This window comes from Eumetopias jubatus, unplaced genomic scaffold, assembly GCF_037043125.1.
Source record: "Eumetopias jubatus isolate StellerSeaLion01/CBP00866 unplaced genomic scaffold, mEumJub1_p1.0 scaffold_2, whole genome shotgun sequence".
NCBI lineage: Eukaryota > Metazoa > Chordata > Mammalia > Carnivora > Otariidae > Eumetopias > Eumetopias jubatus.
Window position 1 is genome coordinate 142527634 of NW_028274808.1, and position 19252 is coordinate 142546885.

General features: G+C 36.5%; 1 protein-coding gene across 1 annotated transcript in view; it reads left to right on the top strand.

The window, feature by feature from the left end:
* Window positions 1-18636, top strand: part of CDKL2 (cyclin dependent kinase like 2) — a 41227-nt gene extending 22591 nt beyond the window's left edge. Inside the window, exons 7-14 of the mRNA XM_028100684.2 lie at window positions 2447-2535; window positions 4543-4678; window positions 5925-6223; window positions 6825-6918; window positions 8977-9100; window positions 9339-9445; window positions 15432-15520; window positions 16837-18636. Coding sequence (XP_027956485.1) covers window positions 2447-2535; window positions 4543-4678; window positions 5925-6223; window positions 6825-6918; window positions 8977-9100; window positions 9339-9445; window positions 15432-15497 — 915 coding nt within the window. The 3' untranslated portion in view covers window positions 15498-15520; window positions 16837-18636. The remainder of the gene's footprint in view (window positions 1-2446; window positions 2536-4542; window positions 4679-5924; window positions 6224-6824; window positions 6919-8976; window positions 9101-9338; window positions 9446-15431; window positions 15521-16836) is intronic.
* The last annotated feature ends 616 nt before the right edge of the window (window positions 18637-19252 follow it).

The window sequence follows — 19252 nt, forward strand, 5'->3', positions numbered from 1 at the left end:
AGGAAGTCCCCCCCGCCCCGCCTTTTTTTGGCCGGTGGGCTCTAAGCCCAACTTGGAGCTTAAACTCACAACCTGCAGATCAAGAGTTGCATGCTCCACTGACTGAGCCAGCCAGGCACCCTTCTGTTTATTTTAAAATTTTTTTAAAGGTTTCATTTATTTATTTGAGAGAGAGCACAAGCAGGGGTAGTGGCAGAGGGAGAGGGAAAAGCAGGCTCCCTGAAAGCCTGATGTAAGACTCTGATCCCAGGACCCTGCGATCATGACCTGAGCCGAAGGCTTAATTGACTGAGCCACCCAGGCGCTCCTGATTTTAATTTTTGTACATAAAGAGTTTAAATAATTTGGCAGAGGGATCTTCAGAGAGAAAGGCCTGAAAAATTTACTTGTTTTAAGAGACCATTTACTGTTGTTATCTAGCATGTTTTAAGTGTGAAAACATCCTCACAACAATATGTTTAACACTTAAGAGGTAAGCCTATGCAAGTGGAAAAGAGAAGAAAAGTAGGATAAGGAAATAAAAAGAAAGGTAAAGAAGTAGCAAAATATTAAAATATAGGGCATAAGATCATGACCTGTACTATCTTGTTAAAGAGGCTTTTGCTTAGCCACTGGATTCACTAAGTGAACTTACAAATAAAAGATCATCACCTTTGCCTTGTCTTCAAGGAAGATATTAAGGAAATTCTTACTGGACCTTTGGAATTGTAATCATGGAATACTACATCAAAAACTAATGGTGTAGAGCGCCTGGATGGCTCAGTTGGTTAAGTGACTGCCTTCGGCTCAGGTCATGATCCTGGAGTCCTGGGATCGAGTCCCGCATCGGGCTTCCTGTTCAGCGGGGAGTCTGCTTCTCCCTCTGACCCTCTTCCCTCTAGTGCTTTCTATCTCTCATTCTCTCTCTCTCTTAAATAAATAAATAAAATCTTAAAAAAAAAAACTAATGGTGTAATGTATGGTGAATAACATAACATAATAAAATAAAAAAATTCTTATTAATTTGGACTCTCTTGAAGCATTGATAAAATAAGTACAGTATATCTGAAACACCAGGATCATATGACATTTTTGCAAGATGTTTTTTGCTTTTTAAAATTTTTAAACGAATTGTTAAAAAAAGTTTAGTAAGCTTATGAAAAATTATAACAAGTTCTTAGAAGAATATATGTCTACTTTTCTACATAATCTTCTAACAGATTCAAATATTTTTTATTGAGACCAGCTTTATGATGTCTATAGAGATTTAATAGGAATTAAGGTAAAACTATTATCCAATTTATGTCCCTTATAACAGAATTATGTAACTTTTAAACATCTTATAATGGAAAATTTCAAATATAGAAAAGAAAGAATATAGTAGTATAATGAACCCTGTGTACTTAGCAGCTAGCTACAGCAATTAACAACCTTTTGACAATCATTTACCTATCTTCACCCTCCTCAACTTTGTTTTCTGTAGCATTTTGAACCAAATCCCAGATACTATATTATTTCACTTATAAATACCTTAATTATTTGTAGAACTTTTCTTGTTCACTTAAAGCTATTTATTGAGTTCCTTCTATTTTTATTGGCATTGAGTGGTTCCAATAAATCAGAACAAGACCTGCATTAAAATAAAATAATCAATGTAAAGTATCCAGCACAGTAATATACACAGAATAGGCCCTTTCCCTTCCATTCTGCAAGGGCTTTAAATTTCAAAAATTTATAATAATTCCCTAATATTATAAAACTTCTAGCCAATGCTCAAAGTTTCACTGATTTTCTCATAATTTCTTTTTATACTTTGAATTAGGATCTACATGACATCTGTAGATCATAATTGGTTGATATATCTTAATTTACAAGCTCATACTCATCTCTTTCTTTTTTGTTTAAACCTTGCCATTTATTTGATAAAAAAAATAGATGGTTTGACTCTTAGAATTTCCACATAGTATAGTATAGCTTTTTATGTTCCTCCCTGTCCTGTATTTCTTATAAACGCATAATAGAACTAGAGCTTGATCTGAATCAGGTTGATTTTTGGCAAGACTGCATCTGGTGGTCTTTCTTTTTGTGATATTAGCAACCATTGGTGGTCATGGTCTAGATTTGTTCTTTATTCTTTATCATTTATTATGTGCTTTTAAAATTCATTGACTATAAAGAGCAATTTTCTATTTTTCTTTTTTCTTTCAAAGATTTTATTTATTTATTTGAGAGAGAGAGAGAAAGAGAGAGCATGAGCAGGGGGGAGGGGCAGAGGAAGAAGCCGACTCCATGCTAAGCAGGGAGCCCAATGCAGGACTCGATCCCAGGACCCTGGGATCATGACCTGAGCCGAAGGCAGATGCTTAACCGACTGAGCTACCCAGGCACCCCAATTTTCTATATTTAGAAATCTAAATGTAGGCAGTTTTTCATTGATATGAGCTGTGTATATTCCTTGGTTTTCCAGAAATGCTTACATATTGACCCAGACAAAAGACCCTTCTGTGCTGAGCTCCTCCATCATGATTTCTTTCATATGGATGGATTTGCTGAGAGGTATAGTACTGACTCATGTTTTCTGGGGCACCCCAACCTAGAGTTAAAGTAAAGATATTCTCTTATTTCTCTACCCACCTGCTTTTATAGGATCTCAACTATTTACAACCCTACCTCTATTCACCCTTAGCAATTATGCAGTTCCTAGAAGTGGCCCCCTGAATTCACTAAATTAGCGATCTTGGTTTTCATGAAGCAGTCACTTTGTGCTTTTCTTTCTGTTTCCCATTGGTGACATCTACCCCTCAGGTCACTGATTTGTATGTTGCTGCCAGCTGTGAGATGCCATCATCTTGGGTACTGATGCATTTGCAAAGGTGCCGTATCCCGTTGCCCCTGACCTCACACCACAGCCAGTCCTATGACGCTGTTGCCACTGCTGTGCTGAGACCTTGCTGGGCCCAACCTGGGTGCGCCAGAGCTGCTGGTGTGGGCTCTTGTGCTGCCCCAGCTGCTGGCATCCATGCAGCTGACAAAACCAAAAATAGTGAGATTAGAGGCAATGACAGTGCTTTATATTTTGGCAACTTGATTTAATCTTTAGCTTAATAAAAGATACCCCGGCTCTCATATTTGCATTTGCATTCAATTAGTTGTGATATGTTGTTTCGATGGAGATGTATGAAGAAACTTTGGCCTCACACAAATATATAGTTGCAAAATGGAAGAGTATTTTAATAGCCCTTTTAGATAATTGTGAGTATTCTTTATCAGTTCCATACCCAAAACTGTGATACTATACCAAAACTTGACAGTGGTAGTTTCTTAAAGGCTGGTTGCATTGTGGAATCTGAAACATATCAGTGAACTTTTCTTACCCTGTTACATTAAAATCCATTTGTCTAACTTGCACTTTTTTTTTTAAGATTTTATTTATTTATTTGACAGATTAGAGACACAGCGAGAGAGGGAACACAAGCAGGGGGAGCGGGAGAGGGAGAAGCAGGCTTCCCGGTGAGCAGGGAGCCTGATGCGGGGCTCGATCCCAGGACCCTGGGATCATGACCTGAGTCGAAGGCAGACGCTTAATGACTGAGCCACCCAGGCGCCCCTCTAACCCCTCTAACTTGCACTCTGAATAGATCTTTTACCCATGCATGCTTTTGTAACATCATTATGAGTCATCTGGAAAATATTGTTTTGTTAAATAATGTAGATCTTTAAAATGATAACATATTTCATTATATGGTATCAAAAAGCCACATTCTCTGCCATCAGAAAAGTCTTTTTAAGTATTGGGAATCTGTTAAGGTCACAGTAGTGGATGCAAGTTTAACAGAATTCTAATTTTGCATAAAAATTGGAATTTTATCATTAACACAAATATTATCTGTTGATTTCCCTTCTTCATTAAAAAAAAAAATGTCTGCAGAATACCCCAAGTCTGAATAACTGTAGTAGTTTTCTGTCAGTCTTTCTTTTAAGTAAAAATATTCCATGAAAAAAGTGGCTAGTATAGTTTGTATTTCAAATACACAGTTCCTTTTTCTTTTTTTTATTTTTAAAGATTCAATTTATTTGAGGGAGAGAGCGCAGGGGCAGGGGGGAGGGGCAGAGGGAGAGGGAGAAGTAGACTCCCTGATGAGCAGGGAGTCCAATGCTGGGCTCGAACACAGGACCTTGAGGTCATGACCTGAGCCAAAGATCAGCCGCTTAACCAACTGAGCCACCTAGGTGCCCCCATAGTCTAGTTTAGTATTCAGTTTTTTAAAAGATTTTATTTATTTATTTGAGAGAGAGGGTGAGTGAGAGAGAGAGAGAGAGAGAAGGAGCAGGGGGAGGGGCAGAGGGACAGGGAGAAGCAGACTCCCCGCTGAGCAGGGAGCCAGACATGGGGCTGGGACTCCAGGATCATGACCTGAGCCGAAGGCAGATGCTTAACCGACTGAGCCACCCAGGCGCCCCTTAATACTCAATTTTTAAAAATAAATACGTTGAAAATGAATTTTTTCTAGATTTATCTGTTTTATACAATTTTATTGAATTGACAAATGTATTTTTATGTAGATTTTCTCAGGAACTACAGTTAAAAGTACAGAAAGATGCCAGAAATATTTCTTTATCTAAAAAATCCCAAAACAGAAAGAAGGCAAAGGAAAAAGATGATTCCTTATGTGAAGAGAGAAAAACACTTGTGGTACAGGTAATGACCATGTCTTAACGTGTATTAATTTTTTTTTTAAAGATTCTTTATTTATTTGAGAGAGAGAGAGAGAGAGAAAGAGCACAAGGGGCGGGGGTTGGAAGGGGCAGAGAGAGAAGCAGACTCCCTGGTGAGCAAGGAGCCTGACACAGGACTCCATATCAGGACCCCAGGATCATGACCTAAGCCAAAGGCAGACGTTTAACCAACTGATCCTCCCAGGTGCTCCAGTGTATATTCAGTTTTAGATTTAGTTTATCCTTAAAGTTTTGGAGTTAAAAAATGAAGATGAAAAAAGGTTTTCTGAGTGGTGAACACGTTAACTTTTAGATTAGTTGTAAAAATGTTATCTTCTCTTTAGACATTCCCTTTTAAAAAACTGTCTTAACATATCAGGTATTGAGTGCCTACTGTGTATCAGACTGTGCAATAGGTCTTGTCAGGAAATCATATTCATCTAAGAACATTTAGATACTTGTACTCACATGTAAACACATGGACACAAACACAGGCACATACCATTTTTTTCCTTAAGTGATAGGAGAGAAAAATATCATTTTAAAAATTTTGTGTAGAGCATTTTAAAATTGATATTTAAATTATTTGAAGTTTACTTTTGCATGTAGGTTATCCAGAATCTGTTCATGATGAGGTAATTCAAGTCCACTGCCAACCCACTCCCAGTTTCTCAAGTGAACTGAAAGAAGGAGTTCTCAATTTTATATTTCAATTTTGTACTTTAGATATATAAGAACAAAAGTGGGCATACTTCGTTCCTCTTTCACATTTTTTTCTACTGAAATATATATGTAAATTTGCTATACGTATGTATCATATTAATCTGATGCTAGTGTGAATTGGATTTCTTTCTTTTAGAGATTTTTTTATTTTTAAGTAATTTCTGCACCCACTGTGGGGCTCGAACTTACAATCCTGAGATCAAGAGTTGTATGCTCTACTGGCTGAGCTGGCCAAGTGCCCCGTGAATTGCATTTTTATTCAAAATACATGTCTGACCAAGAATCCTGGGTTTAATTTTAATTCTGTAGATAGAATAAAGAAAACAGGAGCACAGTAAGGTGATATTTATGGAATTTTGCTTTGGTTGACAAATTCTTTATAGGAAGAGGTGATTTTTCATTCTCCTCAGATCATTAATGTTAACTATTTTTTTAGCAGAAGGGATATATTTTGTTTATTGCAGTGTATTTGACATACTGTTATTAATGTTTTTATTAATGGTCAGGATACCAATGCTGATCCCAAAATTAAGGATTCTAAAGTATTTAAAATAAAAGGGACAAAAATGGATGGAGAAAAAGTTGAAAAAGTCAGTCGAGCTTCAAATACGGGCTGTCTCCCTGACAATGGGATGAGCCACCTCAGAACAGTGCCTCCTACCAGCCTCCGAGATTGCAGTGATGGCAGTGTGGACCACACTAGAAGTCCGGGCGTGGCAATCCCTCCCCTTGTGCACAACCTTGCTGGGGTGGCTCCCGGCATTAATTCTGGAATGGTGACTATCCCAGCAGTGCAGAGTTACAGGTATGAATTAGGAAAATAAGAACAAAGTGTTGTTTAAAGGGTATGTTTGCAAATTGCAAGTGTTTGTCAATTCAGCTATATTATGTTACTTTCAGGCTTCTGGGTGCTCTTCATTCTTGTCAGGGTTCTGTTTCAAAAGCCTTTTGGCCTACGTGATGAAAATTACTAGCATCTGATTAAAAAAAATTCACCTGAGCATTAAGAAAGAAGGATTGTGTATTGTTTAAGGTGAAGAAGCTTTAAACTATTTAGTCTAAAAACATGAAAGGAGGTTATCATAATAAAAGCAGTAACTGGTTTTAAGGGTCTGCTGCTACATGGTATGGCTGTGGGCATTTGGTGGTCCAAAGAAGCTCATTTTGGAAATTTTGCTGGAAGGAAAGTAATTTATTTGGTTGGAGTTGGGAGCTAGGTGGGAGGCATGAGGGTAGTGGCAAAGGACAGAATGTTTCACCAGATCTATGTTCATTGTGTATTTAAGAACAGCCATTAAATGCTGATTAAACTGCAGGTCACTTGGTTTTGTGTCATTTGGTTTTGGTTTTGTGCTTGAAAAATAATTACCACTGGTTCTAACTTAAATTTTTTGTTGTTGTTACAGAGTGGATGAGAAAACCAAGAAGTATTGTATTCCATTTGTTAAACCAAATAAACATTCTCCATCAGGCATTTATAATATTAATGTGACCACATCAGTAAGTGAACTATTCCCAGTGGTAGAAGAGTAAGCATTAGTCATTTCTAGACTTCTACTCATTTTAAATATAATAGTGAAGAACTGAGTCTTTTATTTGGAGACATATCATAAAGTGGAAACTCAATTATATGTATATCATCCCGACCTGTCATAATCAAAAATGTGAAAGTCTTAAAAGTTTAAGTAAGTTTTGCAAAGTCCAGAAGTTTAAATATAAGATATTATTTAAATGACATCTGCTTTAATTTTTTTGGTAAGTATTGTCTTAATACTTGGTGATAGGTTCTTTTGTAGAGTAGGTGACAAGATAAATTGTACCTCACTCATGCCAGATTTTTGGTTAAAGTATTCTATTTATTCATTTACAAAAATTTATTATGTATTATATATGAGACACTGGAGATGGATAAATCAAATCCCTCTCTTCAGGGAGCTCATGGTCTAGTATAGGATCAACAGATTCAAACAGTGTCAGATTATAATAGTGGAATCATGTACAAGGTTCAGAGGTCTTCTGAAGATTCAGAGGGGTGTTATTATGCTCAACAGAGCTGCCAGAATGCTTCTTTTTAAAGTTAACTTAAATCGTCATTATTCTTCCACTCAAAACCCTCCATTGTCTTGTCATCTCTGAATAAAGACCAAAGTCCTTAACAGGGCCTGTAAATCCCTGATTGACTTTCTCATCCCTTTATTCCATTCCGGCTACTCTCATTCTTGATCAATCTGTTCCAACCCACTGATTTCCTTGTATTCCTCGGACATGACCAGACATCTCCTACATTTGGGCCTTTGCGCTTGTTATTTCCTCTCCTTTAGAACATTCTTTCCCCAGATAATCCAAAGAATTTGCTTTTTCTCCTCCTTGGCTTACATGAAGCCTTCTTGTGAGGTCCTCCCTAATATTCGAACTCATTTTGTCTCCCATTACTCTCTATCCTCTCTCCTTGCTTAATTTTTTTCCATTGCATACACCTAACAGCCTCTATATTCACTTATTTATATATTGCCTGTCTCTTCCAACTAGAATGTAAGTTTCCGAGGCAGGAATATGTGTTTTGTTTGTTTCCTTCCTACAGCTCTATCCTATACTTAATACAGTGTCTAGCACATAGAAGATGCTTGAGGAATGTGGTGAATTAATTCTTCTGCCAGGGAATGGAAGGTGTGGATGTGTTCCCAAAGGAGTATTTTTCTCCCAGATTTCCCTCCTCTATCCTTCTCATTATCCTCAGTCTGAAAAATATAGCCTTCTTTTCATATCGCTCATGATTTGGGCATTACATTTGTTTTTCTTTTTATTATTCTTGGCCCACAGTTTCTATAACCATAGTACTTCCCTTTCCTTCCACACCCTACTGATTTCTCTGTAGATATTTTTGTGTTTTACATTCTTGGTCTGCTTTGGAAGATTACTTTGATCAGCAAGGCTTTTCAGAGTAGCTGGCTCAATACCACGTTGCTGGAATTGATATCGGCCTTCTTTCAGGCATTGCATAATCAAGGCTGGCTGTTAATTTTCGATCTTATTTCTGTTTATCCTTGTTTTTAAGAGGCAGTCAGGAGAGGAGGTAGAGATTGGTGGGGAGAAGATACACTTGAGTCTCTTCTTGATGAAAATTAATGGAGGCAGAGTTAAGCCTAAACTTTCTTCAACATTTGGGTTGAAGGCCAATACCCCTCTCCCCTGCCTCATGCTCTAATTTTGAGATGTGAATAATGTATTATTATAAACATCTCTTATATACTTTATTTGTCACTCTTTGAATATGTAAATCTAGTAGTTTGAACTCATTATTTTTTTTGTACTTACAGATAATTCTTTTGAACTCATTATTTTATAACTGATTTGAACCAAGAGCCTTAACACTTACTCTGTTCAGAGAACAAGAGAAAACATCCAAATAAAGAAACTCAAAAGCTCATTGCAGGACTTCTGAAGTTTTGTGTTATTCTTAAATTCCTAAAGTTTAGGATATCAATATATTAGTTACAAAACGGGCAAGCCAAGCTTACCTGGAAGCTAATTCATTTGTGTTAACCATTCTGATATTAGGTCACTAGTGAAAAGAGCCTACTTCAGGCAAATAAGAAAAGAAGGGAATACTCTAAGACAGATGTCCGTTTGCCTGAACTAAACTATAATCATCTCCCTGAACTAAGAGCCTTGGAAGGCATAGGTATGTTTATAATGCTTTTATTTTCAGCCTTTTTGTATATATTATTGAAAATGTATGTTAAATAAACTAACAAAATACCAAATATAAAAATTAGAGTAACTTTACATATTTATGTAAATATGTACAGATGTATGTAAGTAAATATGTACACTGAGTACACACTGAGGGACAGATTCAAAATATGGAAAAGCTAAAAAAATGTCTAACTTTTTCACTGTTTATGGTTGTTTTTATTTAGCTCGAAATTCCAGGTTAATAAGGAAAGAGAACAAAAATCTTTCAGAATCTCGAATTCCTTCTCTGGCCACTATTGACTTGCACACGCCCAGTATCGCATTACATCAGGTACAGAAATCCTCTCTTGGTTGGATAGAACTTGGGTCTCATAATTCCTTATTAAACTAGCTTAGGGAAAGTTTGCTTTTAAGGATTGGGCACATTTACTGGTAGGATCTATACCATTTTGTTTGTTAAATTTTTTCTTACTGTTCACTGCCCTCAGTACCTTTATTACATATGTATTTATATAGACATTTTCCAGCTAACAGTCAATCACTTTTTTATAGATTAAAAATGCATGTGTGTGTGTGTGTGTATATACAGCTTAACTATGGCTTTTATATAACGTTTGTGGTAATTTATAGTATTTCACTGCATTAACCCCAATGTTATAACCCATATTTCATTCCTTGAATTGTTTTTATTCTTTTAAAATGTATCATCTATTTGACATTTTCCCCCAAGACAATCCACTCCACGCATGTTAAAGACTGGTTCTTCCATATATAATTATTTTTCTGTAATTTCTCTTAATTCTTCAGAATACTTATGTTTCTGCTTCTTCAACAACAGTCATATCACTCATTTTCACATTAAGAAAACAGGCAAATTTTTAATTTCCTGAGCCAACCATAACTAGTTATAAACTTTGGATATGTATCATTGTACTTAAAGATTTCTCACCTCTCCTTGATGCTGGACAACTTTTGTTTTGGAATTTAATTCTGCATCCTCATTATTGAAGCATTTCTGTTCCCTAGAAAGCACCTGTATGTTGCCTCTGTCTCTATGTGGATGTTTTTTTTTACCACTACTCCTTAAATAATTTTGTAGAGCTCTACAAACAAGGGGAATACTATTGTTGAGGGTAACAAATTACAGAGACAGTTACCCAGCGATACTGAGAAACAGGTTTATTGACTGCTATTACTTTGCCTTATCTTCTGCTAACAATTTCTGCAGCAACATAATCAAAATTAAACAAATTCCTGTTGTGTGAAGATTAATTACCATCACACATTTTACTTTTAGGAACTACAGAGTTTCAATAAATTTCTTGTATACTTCTAAACTTAAATTTAATGTGGATTTTAAAGGTGCAGAATTTTTCACTTGCTCTCTGTAAGTGTCCTATTGTTCAAAACCACTTTTCAGGGGTCACATAACCAAATCTAGTTTCATGAAATGGAAGAAAGGCTTTGGCGGCCTTCATATTTCAAATTTTTATTTGTTCCTTTGAACTAATCCTCTTATATTTATAAACTGGTCTGCATTTTTATTCTTAGTTTACTTGTTCATTTCCCAGTTGTATTTAAAATACATTAAAGGAGAAAGTAAGTGTAGTGAAAAACACAAATTAATACCAAAATAAGATGAATGTGTGTGTGGAAAATCTGAATGAGAAGAGAAACAACAGGAGACTGAAAGCAAGAGTCCTTCTGGCAGAAGCTGTGACTTGCCTTGCACTTTTCATGGTATGGATCCATACGTTGAACTCCATTTTGTTTCTGTGCCTAACACAAACATTTTCATATTTATAAAAGCCTATTTTTATAGTCTTGGGGAACATCTGTAAGATAGATTTTTGTAAGTAAAGTATGGCATAATCCATGGAATCTGTCTCCACTCGCCCACTTCCTACACACTTACACCCGTTATGTACTTTTCTATGCACGTAGCTACATGTTTTTTTCTCTAAGCAGTGGTGAAGCTTCATCCCAAAAATTTTGATATGTTGTATTTTCATTATACTCAGTCCAAACATTTTCTTAGTTCCCTTGTAATTTCTTGTTTAACCCAGGAATTATTTAGTAGTTTATTTTTTTATTTTTTTAAAGATTTATTTATTCATTTTGAGAGAGTGAGAATGAGAGAGAGAGAGAGAGAGAGAGCACATGAGAATGGGGAGGGTCGGAGGGAGAAGCAGACTCCCCGCCGAGCAGGGAGCCTGATGCGGGACTCGATCCCGGGACTCCAGGACCATGACCTGAGCCGAAGGCAGTTGCTCAACCAACTGAGGCACCCAGGCGCCCCTAACCCAGGAATTATTTAGAAATGTGTTGTCTTATAGTTAGATATTTGAGGTTTCCCTAGTATTTTATTATTCTTGATTTGTAATTTAATTCCATGTGGTCAGGGAATATACTGTGTATGATTTTGATTGTTTTTGATTCATTGAGATATGTTTTATGGCCCAGCATATGGCCTCTCTTGGTGAATGAACCTGTTCCCTTGAAAATAATGTTTATATTCTTCAGTTGTCGGACATAGCCTTCTATAAATGTGAAATTAGATTAAGGTGGCTGATAGTGTTCTTCAGATCTCCTGTGTCCTTAATGATTTTTTTGTTTGTTTGGTCCTATCAGTTCCTGAAAGAGTACTGTCAAAATCTTTTACTGACTGTGGAATTACTTATTTTTCTCTTATATACTGTTTATTTTTGTTTCATGTATTTTACATGTATTAGGTACATATACACTTATAATTGTTTTTGTCTTCCTGATACACTGTTTCTTCTATCATTATGAAATGTCTCTCTTTATCTCTTGTGGTGCTCTGTGCCATGAAGTCAATTTTATCTGAGATTAGGATAGCCACTCCAGCCTACTTATACTTATTTGTTTCCATGGTATATCTTTTTACTTTCATACAATCTGTTTTTAAATTTTATAGTGTTTCCTGTAAGTAGGGTCTTTCTTTTGTATCCATTCTGTCAGTTCAGTTCTTTTAACTGAAATGTGTATTGGTGTTCTCTTGCTGCTAATATACTACTACCAACTTAAAATACTTACTATCTCACAGTTTCCGTGGGTCAGAAGCCCGGGCATAGCTGCTGCTCTCCTTGAGTCTCACAGGTCGAAATTAAGATGTCAGCAGGGCTGCATTTCTTTCTGGAGGCTCTAGAGGAGAATCTATTTCCAGGCCCCCTCAGATTGTTGGCAGAATTTAGTTCCATGAGGTTGTGGGACTGAGGTCCCTGTTTCTTTGCTGGCTGACTTGGGGGAGTTGTGGTCAGCTTCTAGAGACTACCCACGTTCCTTGCCTTGTGGTCTACTTCTCCATCTACAGAGCTAGCATAGTGGTCAGTCCTTCTTACTCTTTGATCCTCTCTTGCTTCCCCTTCTGTCTCATCTCTGACTTACTCTTCTGCTTTTAGAGTGCCCGTGATTGGCTTGCCAGGCCTATCCTGGGCCTGCCAGGATAATTTTTCTATCTGAGGGTCAGCTTATTAGTAACATTAATTCCTTGTGCAAAGCTGCTTCATAGCAGGAGCTACATTAGTTTGATTGACTAAGCAGGGGCAGGAATCTTAGGGGGATAGCTTCAGAATTCTGCCTGCTAGTGAATACTTAGGCCATTAACATTTAATGTGATTATTGATATACCTGGATCTAAGTCTATAAATTATACAGATATAAAGATCTCTATAGATATAATAGATATAATATATATCTTATATAGATATAAGATCTAACTCTTTAATATTATTTGTTTTTTTGTTTGTTCCCTTGTTTTCCCTTTCCAGTCTTCTTTTGTATTTGAGCGTTTTTAGTATTGGCTTTTGGGGATATTTCTTGGTATGATTTTTTTTAGTGATTGCTTTAGGTTTTGCAATGTACATAACTAATCTTTCACAGTGTACTTAGAGTAAATATTGTACCACTTATAAAATGTAGAAAACTTGCAAACATTTCCTTTTACTTCAACCTGGACTTTATGTTAGAATTATATGTCTTTTATTTACCTACATTGAAAACTGTACTAGGTCATACATTTTGCTCTAAACAGTCATAAATATTTTAAGCAATTTAGGGAGAAAAGTAGTCTTCTATATTTACCTAGCCACTTACCGTTTCTGTTGTTCTTACCTTCTTTCTTAAAGATTACAGTTTTGTTTTCCGGTATCATTTTTCTTCAGCTTGAAAAACTTTCTTTGGCATTCCTTCCAGAGCAGGTCTGATGAGTGACAAACTCTCTTAGTTTTACTTCATTTGATAATAACTTTATTTTGCCTTCATTCCTTAAATATATTTTCACTGGATAAAGAATTTGAGTTGGTAGGTTGCTTTTTAAAAATATTTCTTCCAGGACTATAAGACATCATTCCTTTATCTTATGATCTCTCTGATTTCTGGTGGGACATTTTAGGCTTTTGAATTTTTCGCCTGTATGTAATGTTTCATTTTTCTCTAGCTGCTTTCAAGATTTTATCTTTATCTTTTTGTGTTCATTAGCTTGGATATGATGCATCTAAGCATAGTTTTTGTTGAATGTATACTGTTTGGCATTTGCTGAGCTTCTTGATTTATAAACTTATCTCTTTTACCAAATTTGGGAAGTTTTTGGTCATTATTTCTTCAATATTTTTTTGTGCCGTAATCTCTCTCTCTCTTTTTTTTCTGAGAGTCCAATGACATAGATATGAGACCTTTTGGTATTTTCTACAGGTTCCTGAGACTCTGCTTTCCTTCATCTTTTTTTTTTTTTTTTTTTTTTTTAAATCTCCGCTGTTCAGACTGGGTAGTTTCTATTGATTTATCTTCAAGTTCTTTGACTCTTCACATTCTGCTATTTAAGCCCATCCAGAGAGGTTTTAAAATTTCAGGTGCTGTATTTTTAAGTCCTAAAAGTCTACATGGTTCTTTTTTAGGGCTTGTATTTCTCTGCTAGGAATTCCTGTTTCTTCATTCATTTCAAGTTTGTTTTCCTTTACCTCATGTAAAATAGTTATATTACTTCTTTAAAGTCTCTCTCTCTCTCTCTCTCTCTCCCTATCTATCTGTATAACTTATCTAAGTTTATAAAGTCCCAACATCTGGGCCATTTCAGGATTGGTATCTGTTGATTGCCTTTTCCCTTGAGAATTGATCACACATTCCTGGATCTTTTTTTTTTTTTTTTAAGATTTTATTTATTTATTTGACAGAGAGAGAGAGAAAGCACAAGCAGGGGGAGCGGCAGGCTGAGGGAGAGGGAGAAGCAGGCTCCTGGCTTAGCAGGGAGCCTGACAAGTGGCTTGATCCCCGAGCCCTGGGATCATGACCTGAGCCGAGGGCAGATGCTTAACCGACTGAGCTACCTAGGTGCCCCGCTGGATCTTTTTATGGCCAATAATTTTGATTGTATCTTGGAGACCGTGAATGTTATGTTGTGTAGTCTCTGGGTCCTAAAATTGATAATGATAAATTATAATCATTTATAATCCTCTGGAGAATATTGAAATTTTTGTTTTAGCAGGCAGTCATTCAAGTTTTGTTCACACTATAAATTCTGCCTTATCTCCTGTGAGAAGTGTTTCAAACCTCAGTTCTCTAAGTCTTTGATATCTTAGTTTGCATCTGTCCTGTGCTTATGTGGCTCCGGGGTTAGCTAGAGACTTGTGCAGGTAATTCAAATCTCAGTTCAGTCCTCCTAGGCCTTTGCTGTGCTGGTGGAGCCATGCCATGCATGCATGCTTCAGGAACTGGGCTGAGACTCCTGTGGGTCTATACACAGAATTAGAGGGTCCCCTCCTCTAATTCTCTTCCCTCCTGGACCATCCCTCTCCCCCCCATACTTCCTGGCTTGCAGGGACCCTTTTTCCTGATTTCTCTGGAATAATAAGGGAGTTTCTTTCAGAATTCTGGCCTCTTATACTTCTTCCTTACTCTGAGACTAGGGCCTGCCTTTTGGGCAAAGGCACAGAAGTGAAAAACAAACAAAATTGGAAACTGACCCCCATGTGAAGGATCACATTGCCAACTTTTGACTCCTGTCCTTAATCTTCAGTTGTTTTTTATATTTTTCTTAAAGGGGTTTATTTGGTAAGTAGAAGAGATGGGTTGTAGTGGGTCTGTACTACCTCCGCACATCAGAAGTATCTTGTAACATATGTATCAACAAAGAGGTCAAAGAATAACATCTCTACTTCATCATCCTCTTCTGTGCCAACAACTTGAGCTATGAATAGTTAATTCTAAACATCTGGTATTTGAACAAGAATTTGGATTTGGGGAGGAGTGGGACTTTCACAATTATTGAGAATCTGTAATGCTTGATTATTAACTTATAGGTATCAGGATCTCCCCTGTCAGATGATTCGGAGGCTGATTTGCCTCGAATGGGACACCAGCACTGAGAGTCATTTTGGTTCTGAACTGGGTATGTCTGGTTTCTCATACTTAAAGCAAAGTAACCCTCCATGGAAATATTTTATAGCTTGCTGAAGTTCAAATTCTGCAGCTAAAGCATTCTCCAGTGATTGATTCCATGAGAACTCCTGATAGAGAAAGAGATGTGTCACTTAAAAAAAACAGAAGTGGCATCTGTCTCTGGGATGAAATCCCTTTTCATAGAGCTTGCCTCTCTTGCTCTTAAACTAATCTCCTGTATTTTATTGGCTACAGTAGTGTGAATTTACGGTGACAAGCGCTGTGGAAGGATATATACTTATCTCCATTATCAGTCATTTGTCCCTTTGGGCTTTTAAAGCAAGAAAGACAAAATGATTGCTTCGTAATCTTTTTCCCAATAAAGAAGGATCAGCACTATACTAGATGATTTCCTTCCTTTCATTTATTTTTATTTTTGTTTTTTATTTTTTTTTGCTTCTAATGGACTTTATCACTGTCCTGCTCCAACACCACAGTAAAAAGGGCCCTGCAAGCTCCAGGCCTGTACCATGTGTCACCACAGTGAAAACAGGGCCCACTGGAACACTTTCCCACCCCACTGTGGACCTACTCACAGGATAAACACATGTCACACTTTTTTTTTTAAAGAAAACAGAATAAATTAATAACTTAAGTGACTAGGCACCAACAGTGATTTGAAAAATTAAATGTCAATTTTAAATGGTAACAGGGTTGCCTTCCTTTTAAGTATAACTGTTTAGTACTAAAAAAACGAAAAACAAAAATCAGACCTTTTGAGTGGTAATTTACTATGTGACAAGTCATCCAATGTTTAGTATCTTATTAATTCTGTAAAATGTGACGATAATAAAATCCCACATTCTCATAAATGTGTTGTTGGAATTAATCTGTTCACCTCCACAAAGCCTTCTGAACGCCTGTGACATCATATGTGAATTTACTGTGAAGTGAACAAGGCTTAAGTTTCAGTTCCTCACTTGTACGGGTCCCTTCCAAGGCCCTGGGAGAAGTCTTTGCAATGCACTCATTATACATACTGTATAAACTGTAGCCCCTATGAAACTTGGATCTATTTTGTCAAAACTACTCATTACTTACATAGAAGGAGATGGTATGCTATATATGACAGTTTCGGTTGGTAACTGTCCTAGAGATTGCCTTTAAAATCTTGTTTTTGATATATATGATCTGAAGTTTTCTTAGACTGTGTAATACTTACAATATTACAAATATATTCAATGTGAGAGAGCAAGTGAGATAGAAATCCATTTCTAGGAAGATTTTATGTAGACCATTTGGGCATATGTCCCCCTGTGATTTTAGATGCTGCTTTAGCCCTTGAGATGACATCATCTTGCCAGAAAAGTGCTGATATCCTACAAAGAGAGATTCGGGGGTTTGTCCTTTACTTCGGAACTGCCTGCATTTTCTGAGAAAGGCCTTGCAGAAGAAAAAAAGACAAAGACTTCCAAGTGTTTCCCAGGAAGCCCCTCCCTGACTGATATCCTGTCACCTTTCAAGTCCACTGTTGCTATTTCAAGATATATCCAATGGAAGAATAGTGATATGGTTCTTGTTACATGAATGTGTATTTACTATTAATAGATTGTGCGTTTAAAATTACCCAAGATTAAAAATGAGTTTAAAAAGGGACAAAGAAACATTGTAATGGTCATGTTAGATGAACTTTCTGTGTTATCTGTATAAACGTGTACATTTATTTAGGAATGGGTTTTTTCGGAGGTCGGTGATAAAAACTAGGAGCAGTTGAAGAAATGAAAAAATTAGGATCAGTAAGAGAAAATGTTTCCTTTACCCTAATTTAACTATAAATATATATTTAAAAAGCTTGCTTGTTTCTAGGCTTTAAGGAGATATGTAATTGTTCTCTATACATAGACGTATGTCTTTGGTTTCTGTGGTTATTGTTGATGTTTGATCATTATATTATGGGAATCTGACCTCTCTGCTGATTTTCTAAGAACCACACTAATGCAAATTTCTCAAAGAAACCTTTTATGTCTAATGATTTAGTATGACTCCGACCTTAGATAGTCCTCTGTATTGTAAGATTCTGGTGCCAACGTTCCTGCATGCAGGAACAGGATTGAAATAAGAACGGTAAAGGAGAATTTTGTAGGTAATCCTTTGAGCTGAGGACTGTGCTTGTCATTGAGAAAGGAAGTATATACATAGAAAATTAGGAGGTGTGAAGCTGGCTTACCGACCAACTTGGACTAATTACTTTTCTCTTGGCCAATTACTGTTGAACTCCACCCTGAAGAGGCTTTGGGAAGGAAATGTCCACTGTTATGGACTTCACTCCTGTCTGCTGATAGTTTGAAGGTGATAGCAGACAGCACCCAGAGGTGTTCCTGTCTTCTCCTTTCCTCAAACACTTAGGCCTTCCCGAAAATTCTTCATCAACAGGCAAAACTATCTACCTACCGTCCACACATCTTTTCTCGTGCCCCAGTCCACGACTTTCAGGTTGGAAGCTTAAGCCAGTTTGGCTCTAGGTTTTTGGTTTCTAGTGTGCTGGTCATACTCTGCATTTATTGTTTTAGAGAACAGTTGTTAAGGGGACCAGAATTTGTGTGAGATTTTTGCCTTAACCAGTTAACAACGTGTTGTTTTTTTCCAAAAGGCACTGACTAGAACTTAGCCCAAGAATTTAACTAGCACTTTTCTCTATTACTCTGTGGAGCTTAATATTGAAATTCTGACTTTAGATACTTGGTCCTCAAAAGAGCAGGACATTCAGGAGGAGGCAAATTGAGGGATTCCAATGTAGAAGTCTATAGGTGGTTCAATTAAAATTCGGTCTTGATTTTGAAGCTCTATTTTTAACCTCTGACCAGGTGTTTGACTAGATTGGTATGACTAACATGCTAGACAAAATTAGTGTGTAGGCATTAATAGGCTTCACATTGAGATATTGTTTTATTTTTACTTTAAAAAGTATTGCCAACAGACTGTACAGTGTGGGAAGCAGACAATACTTAAAAGCCAAGTGGCTTTCCAGCTTATTTTGATGTTATTTTTATTTAAAGATCAGTGTGACCATATCACCTCAATGTCTGAGGATCTAGGATCAATTACCTTTTCATTTCTACATTTGCTTTTGGTATCTTTGTCTATGAAAACTGTTTGTGAACTTTAGAATTAAGGAACTAAATATAATTTACTGTAAGTGCAAGTTGAGACTGGAGGATCGTACGTGGTTAGAACCTTGGCAGAACTACTTGAAAAAGAAGATTTTGCAAACTGAGGCTATAGATACGGAACCAAAAATAATTCTTTCAGTTTAAGATTACTTTGCTCTCCTTACAAGGATGCAATTAAACCTAATAGGAAATATGTGTATGTCCTGGTGGGGAGAAATGGGCTTGCTGTGTGGATGTATGTTTTACAATTAATAAATATTATATCTTACTGAGCTCCACAGATGGTTTTATTTGCATTTATTTAAGAGCATACAAATAATGTATACAACATTGTATGGAATTTAACAAATTTGAAATAAGCTGTTAATTCTTTTTTGGAAACTTTGGATACAGGGGTGGCAAGTTGTCTTTTTTTCAATTAAGTTTTTAATTTTAATTCCAGTATAGTTAACATAGTGTTATGTTAGTTTCAGGTGTACAATATAGTGATCTAGCAATTCTAAATATTGCTCAGTGCTCATCATGGTAAGTGTGCTCTTAATCCCCTTACCTATTTCATCCATGCCCCCACC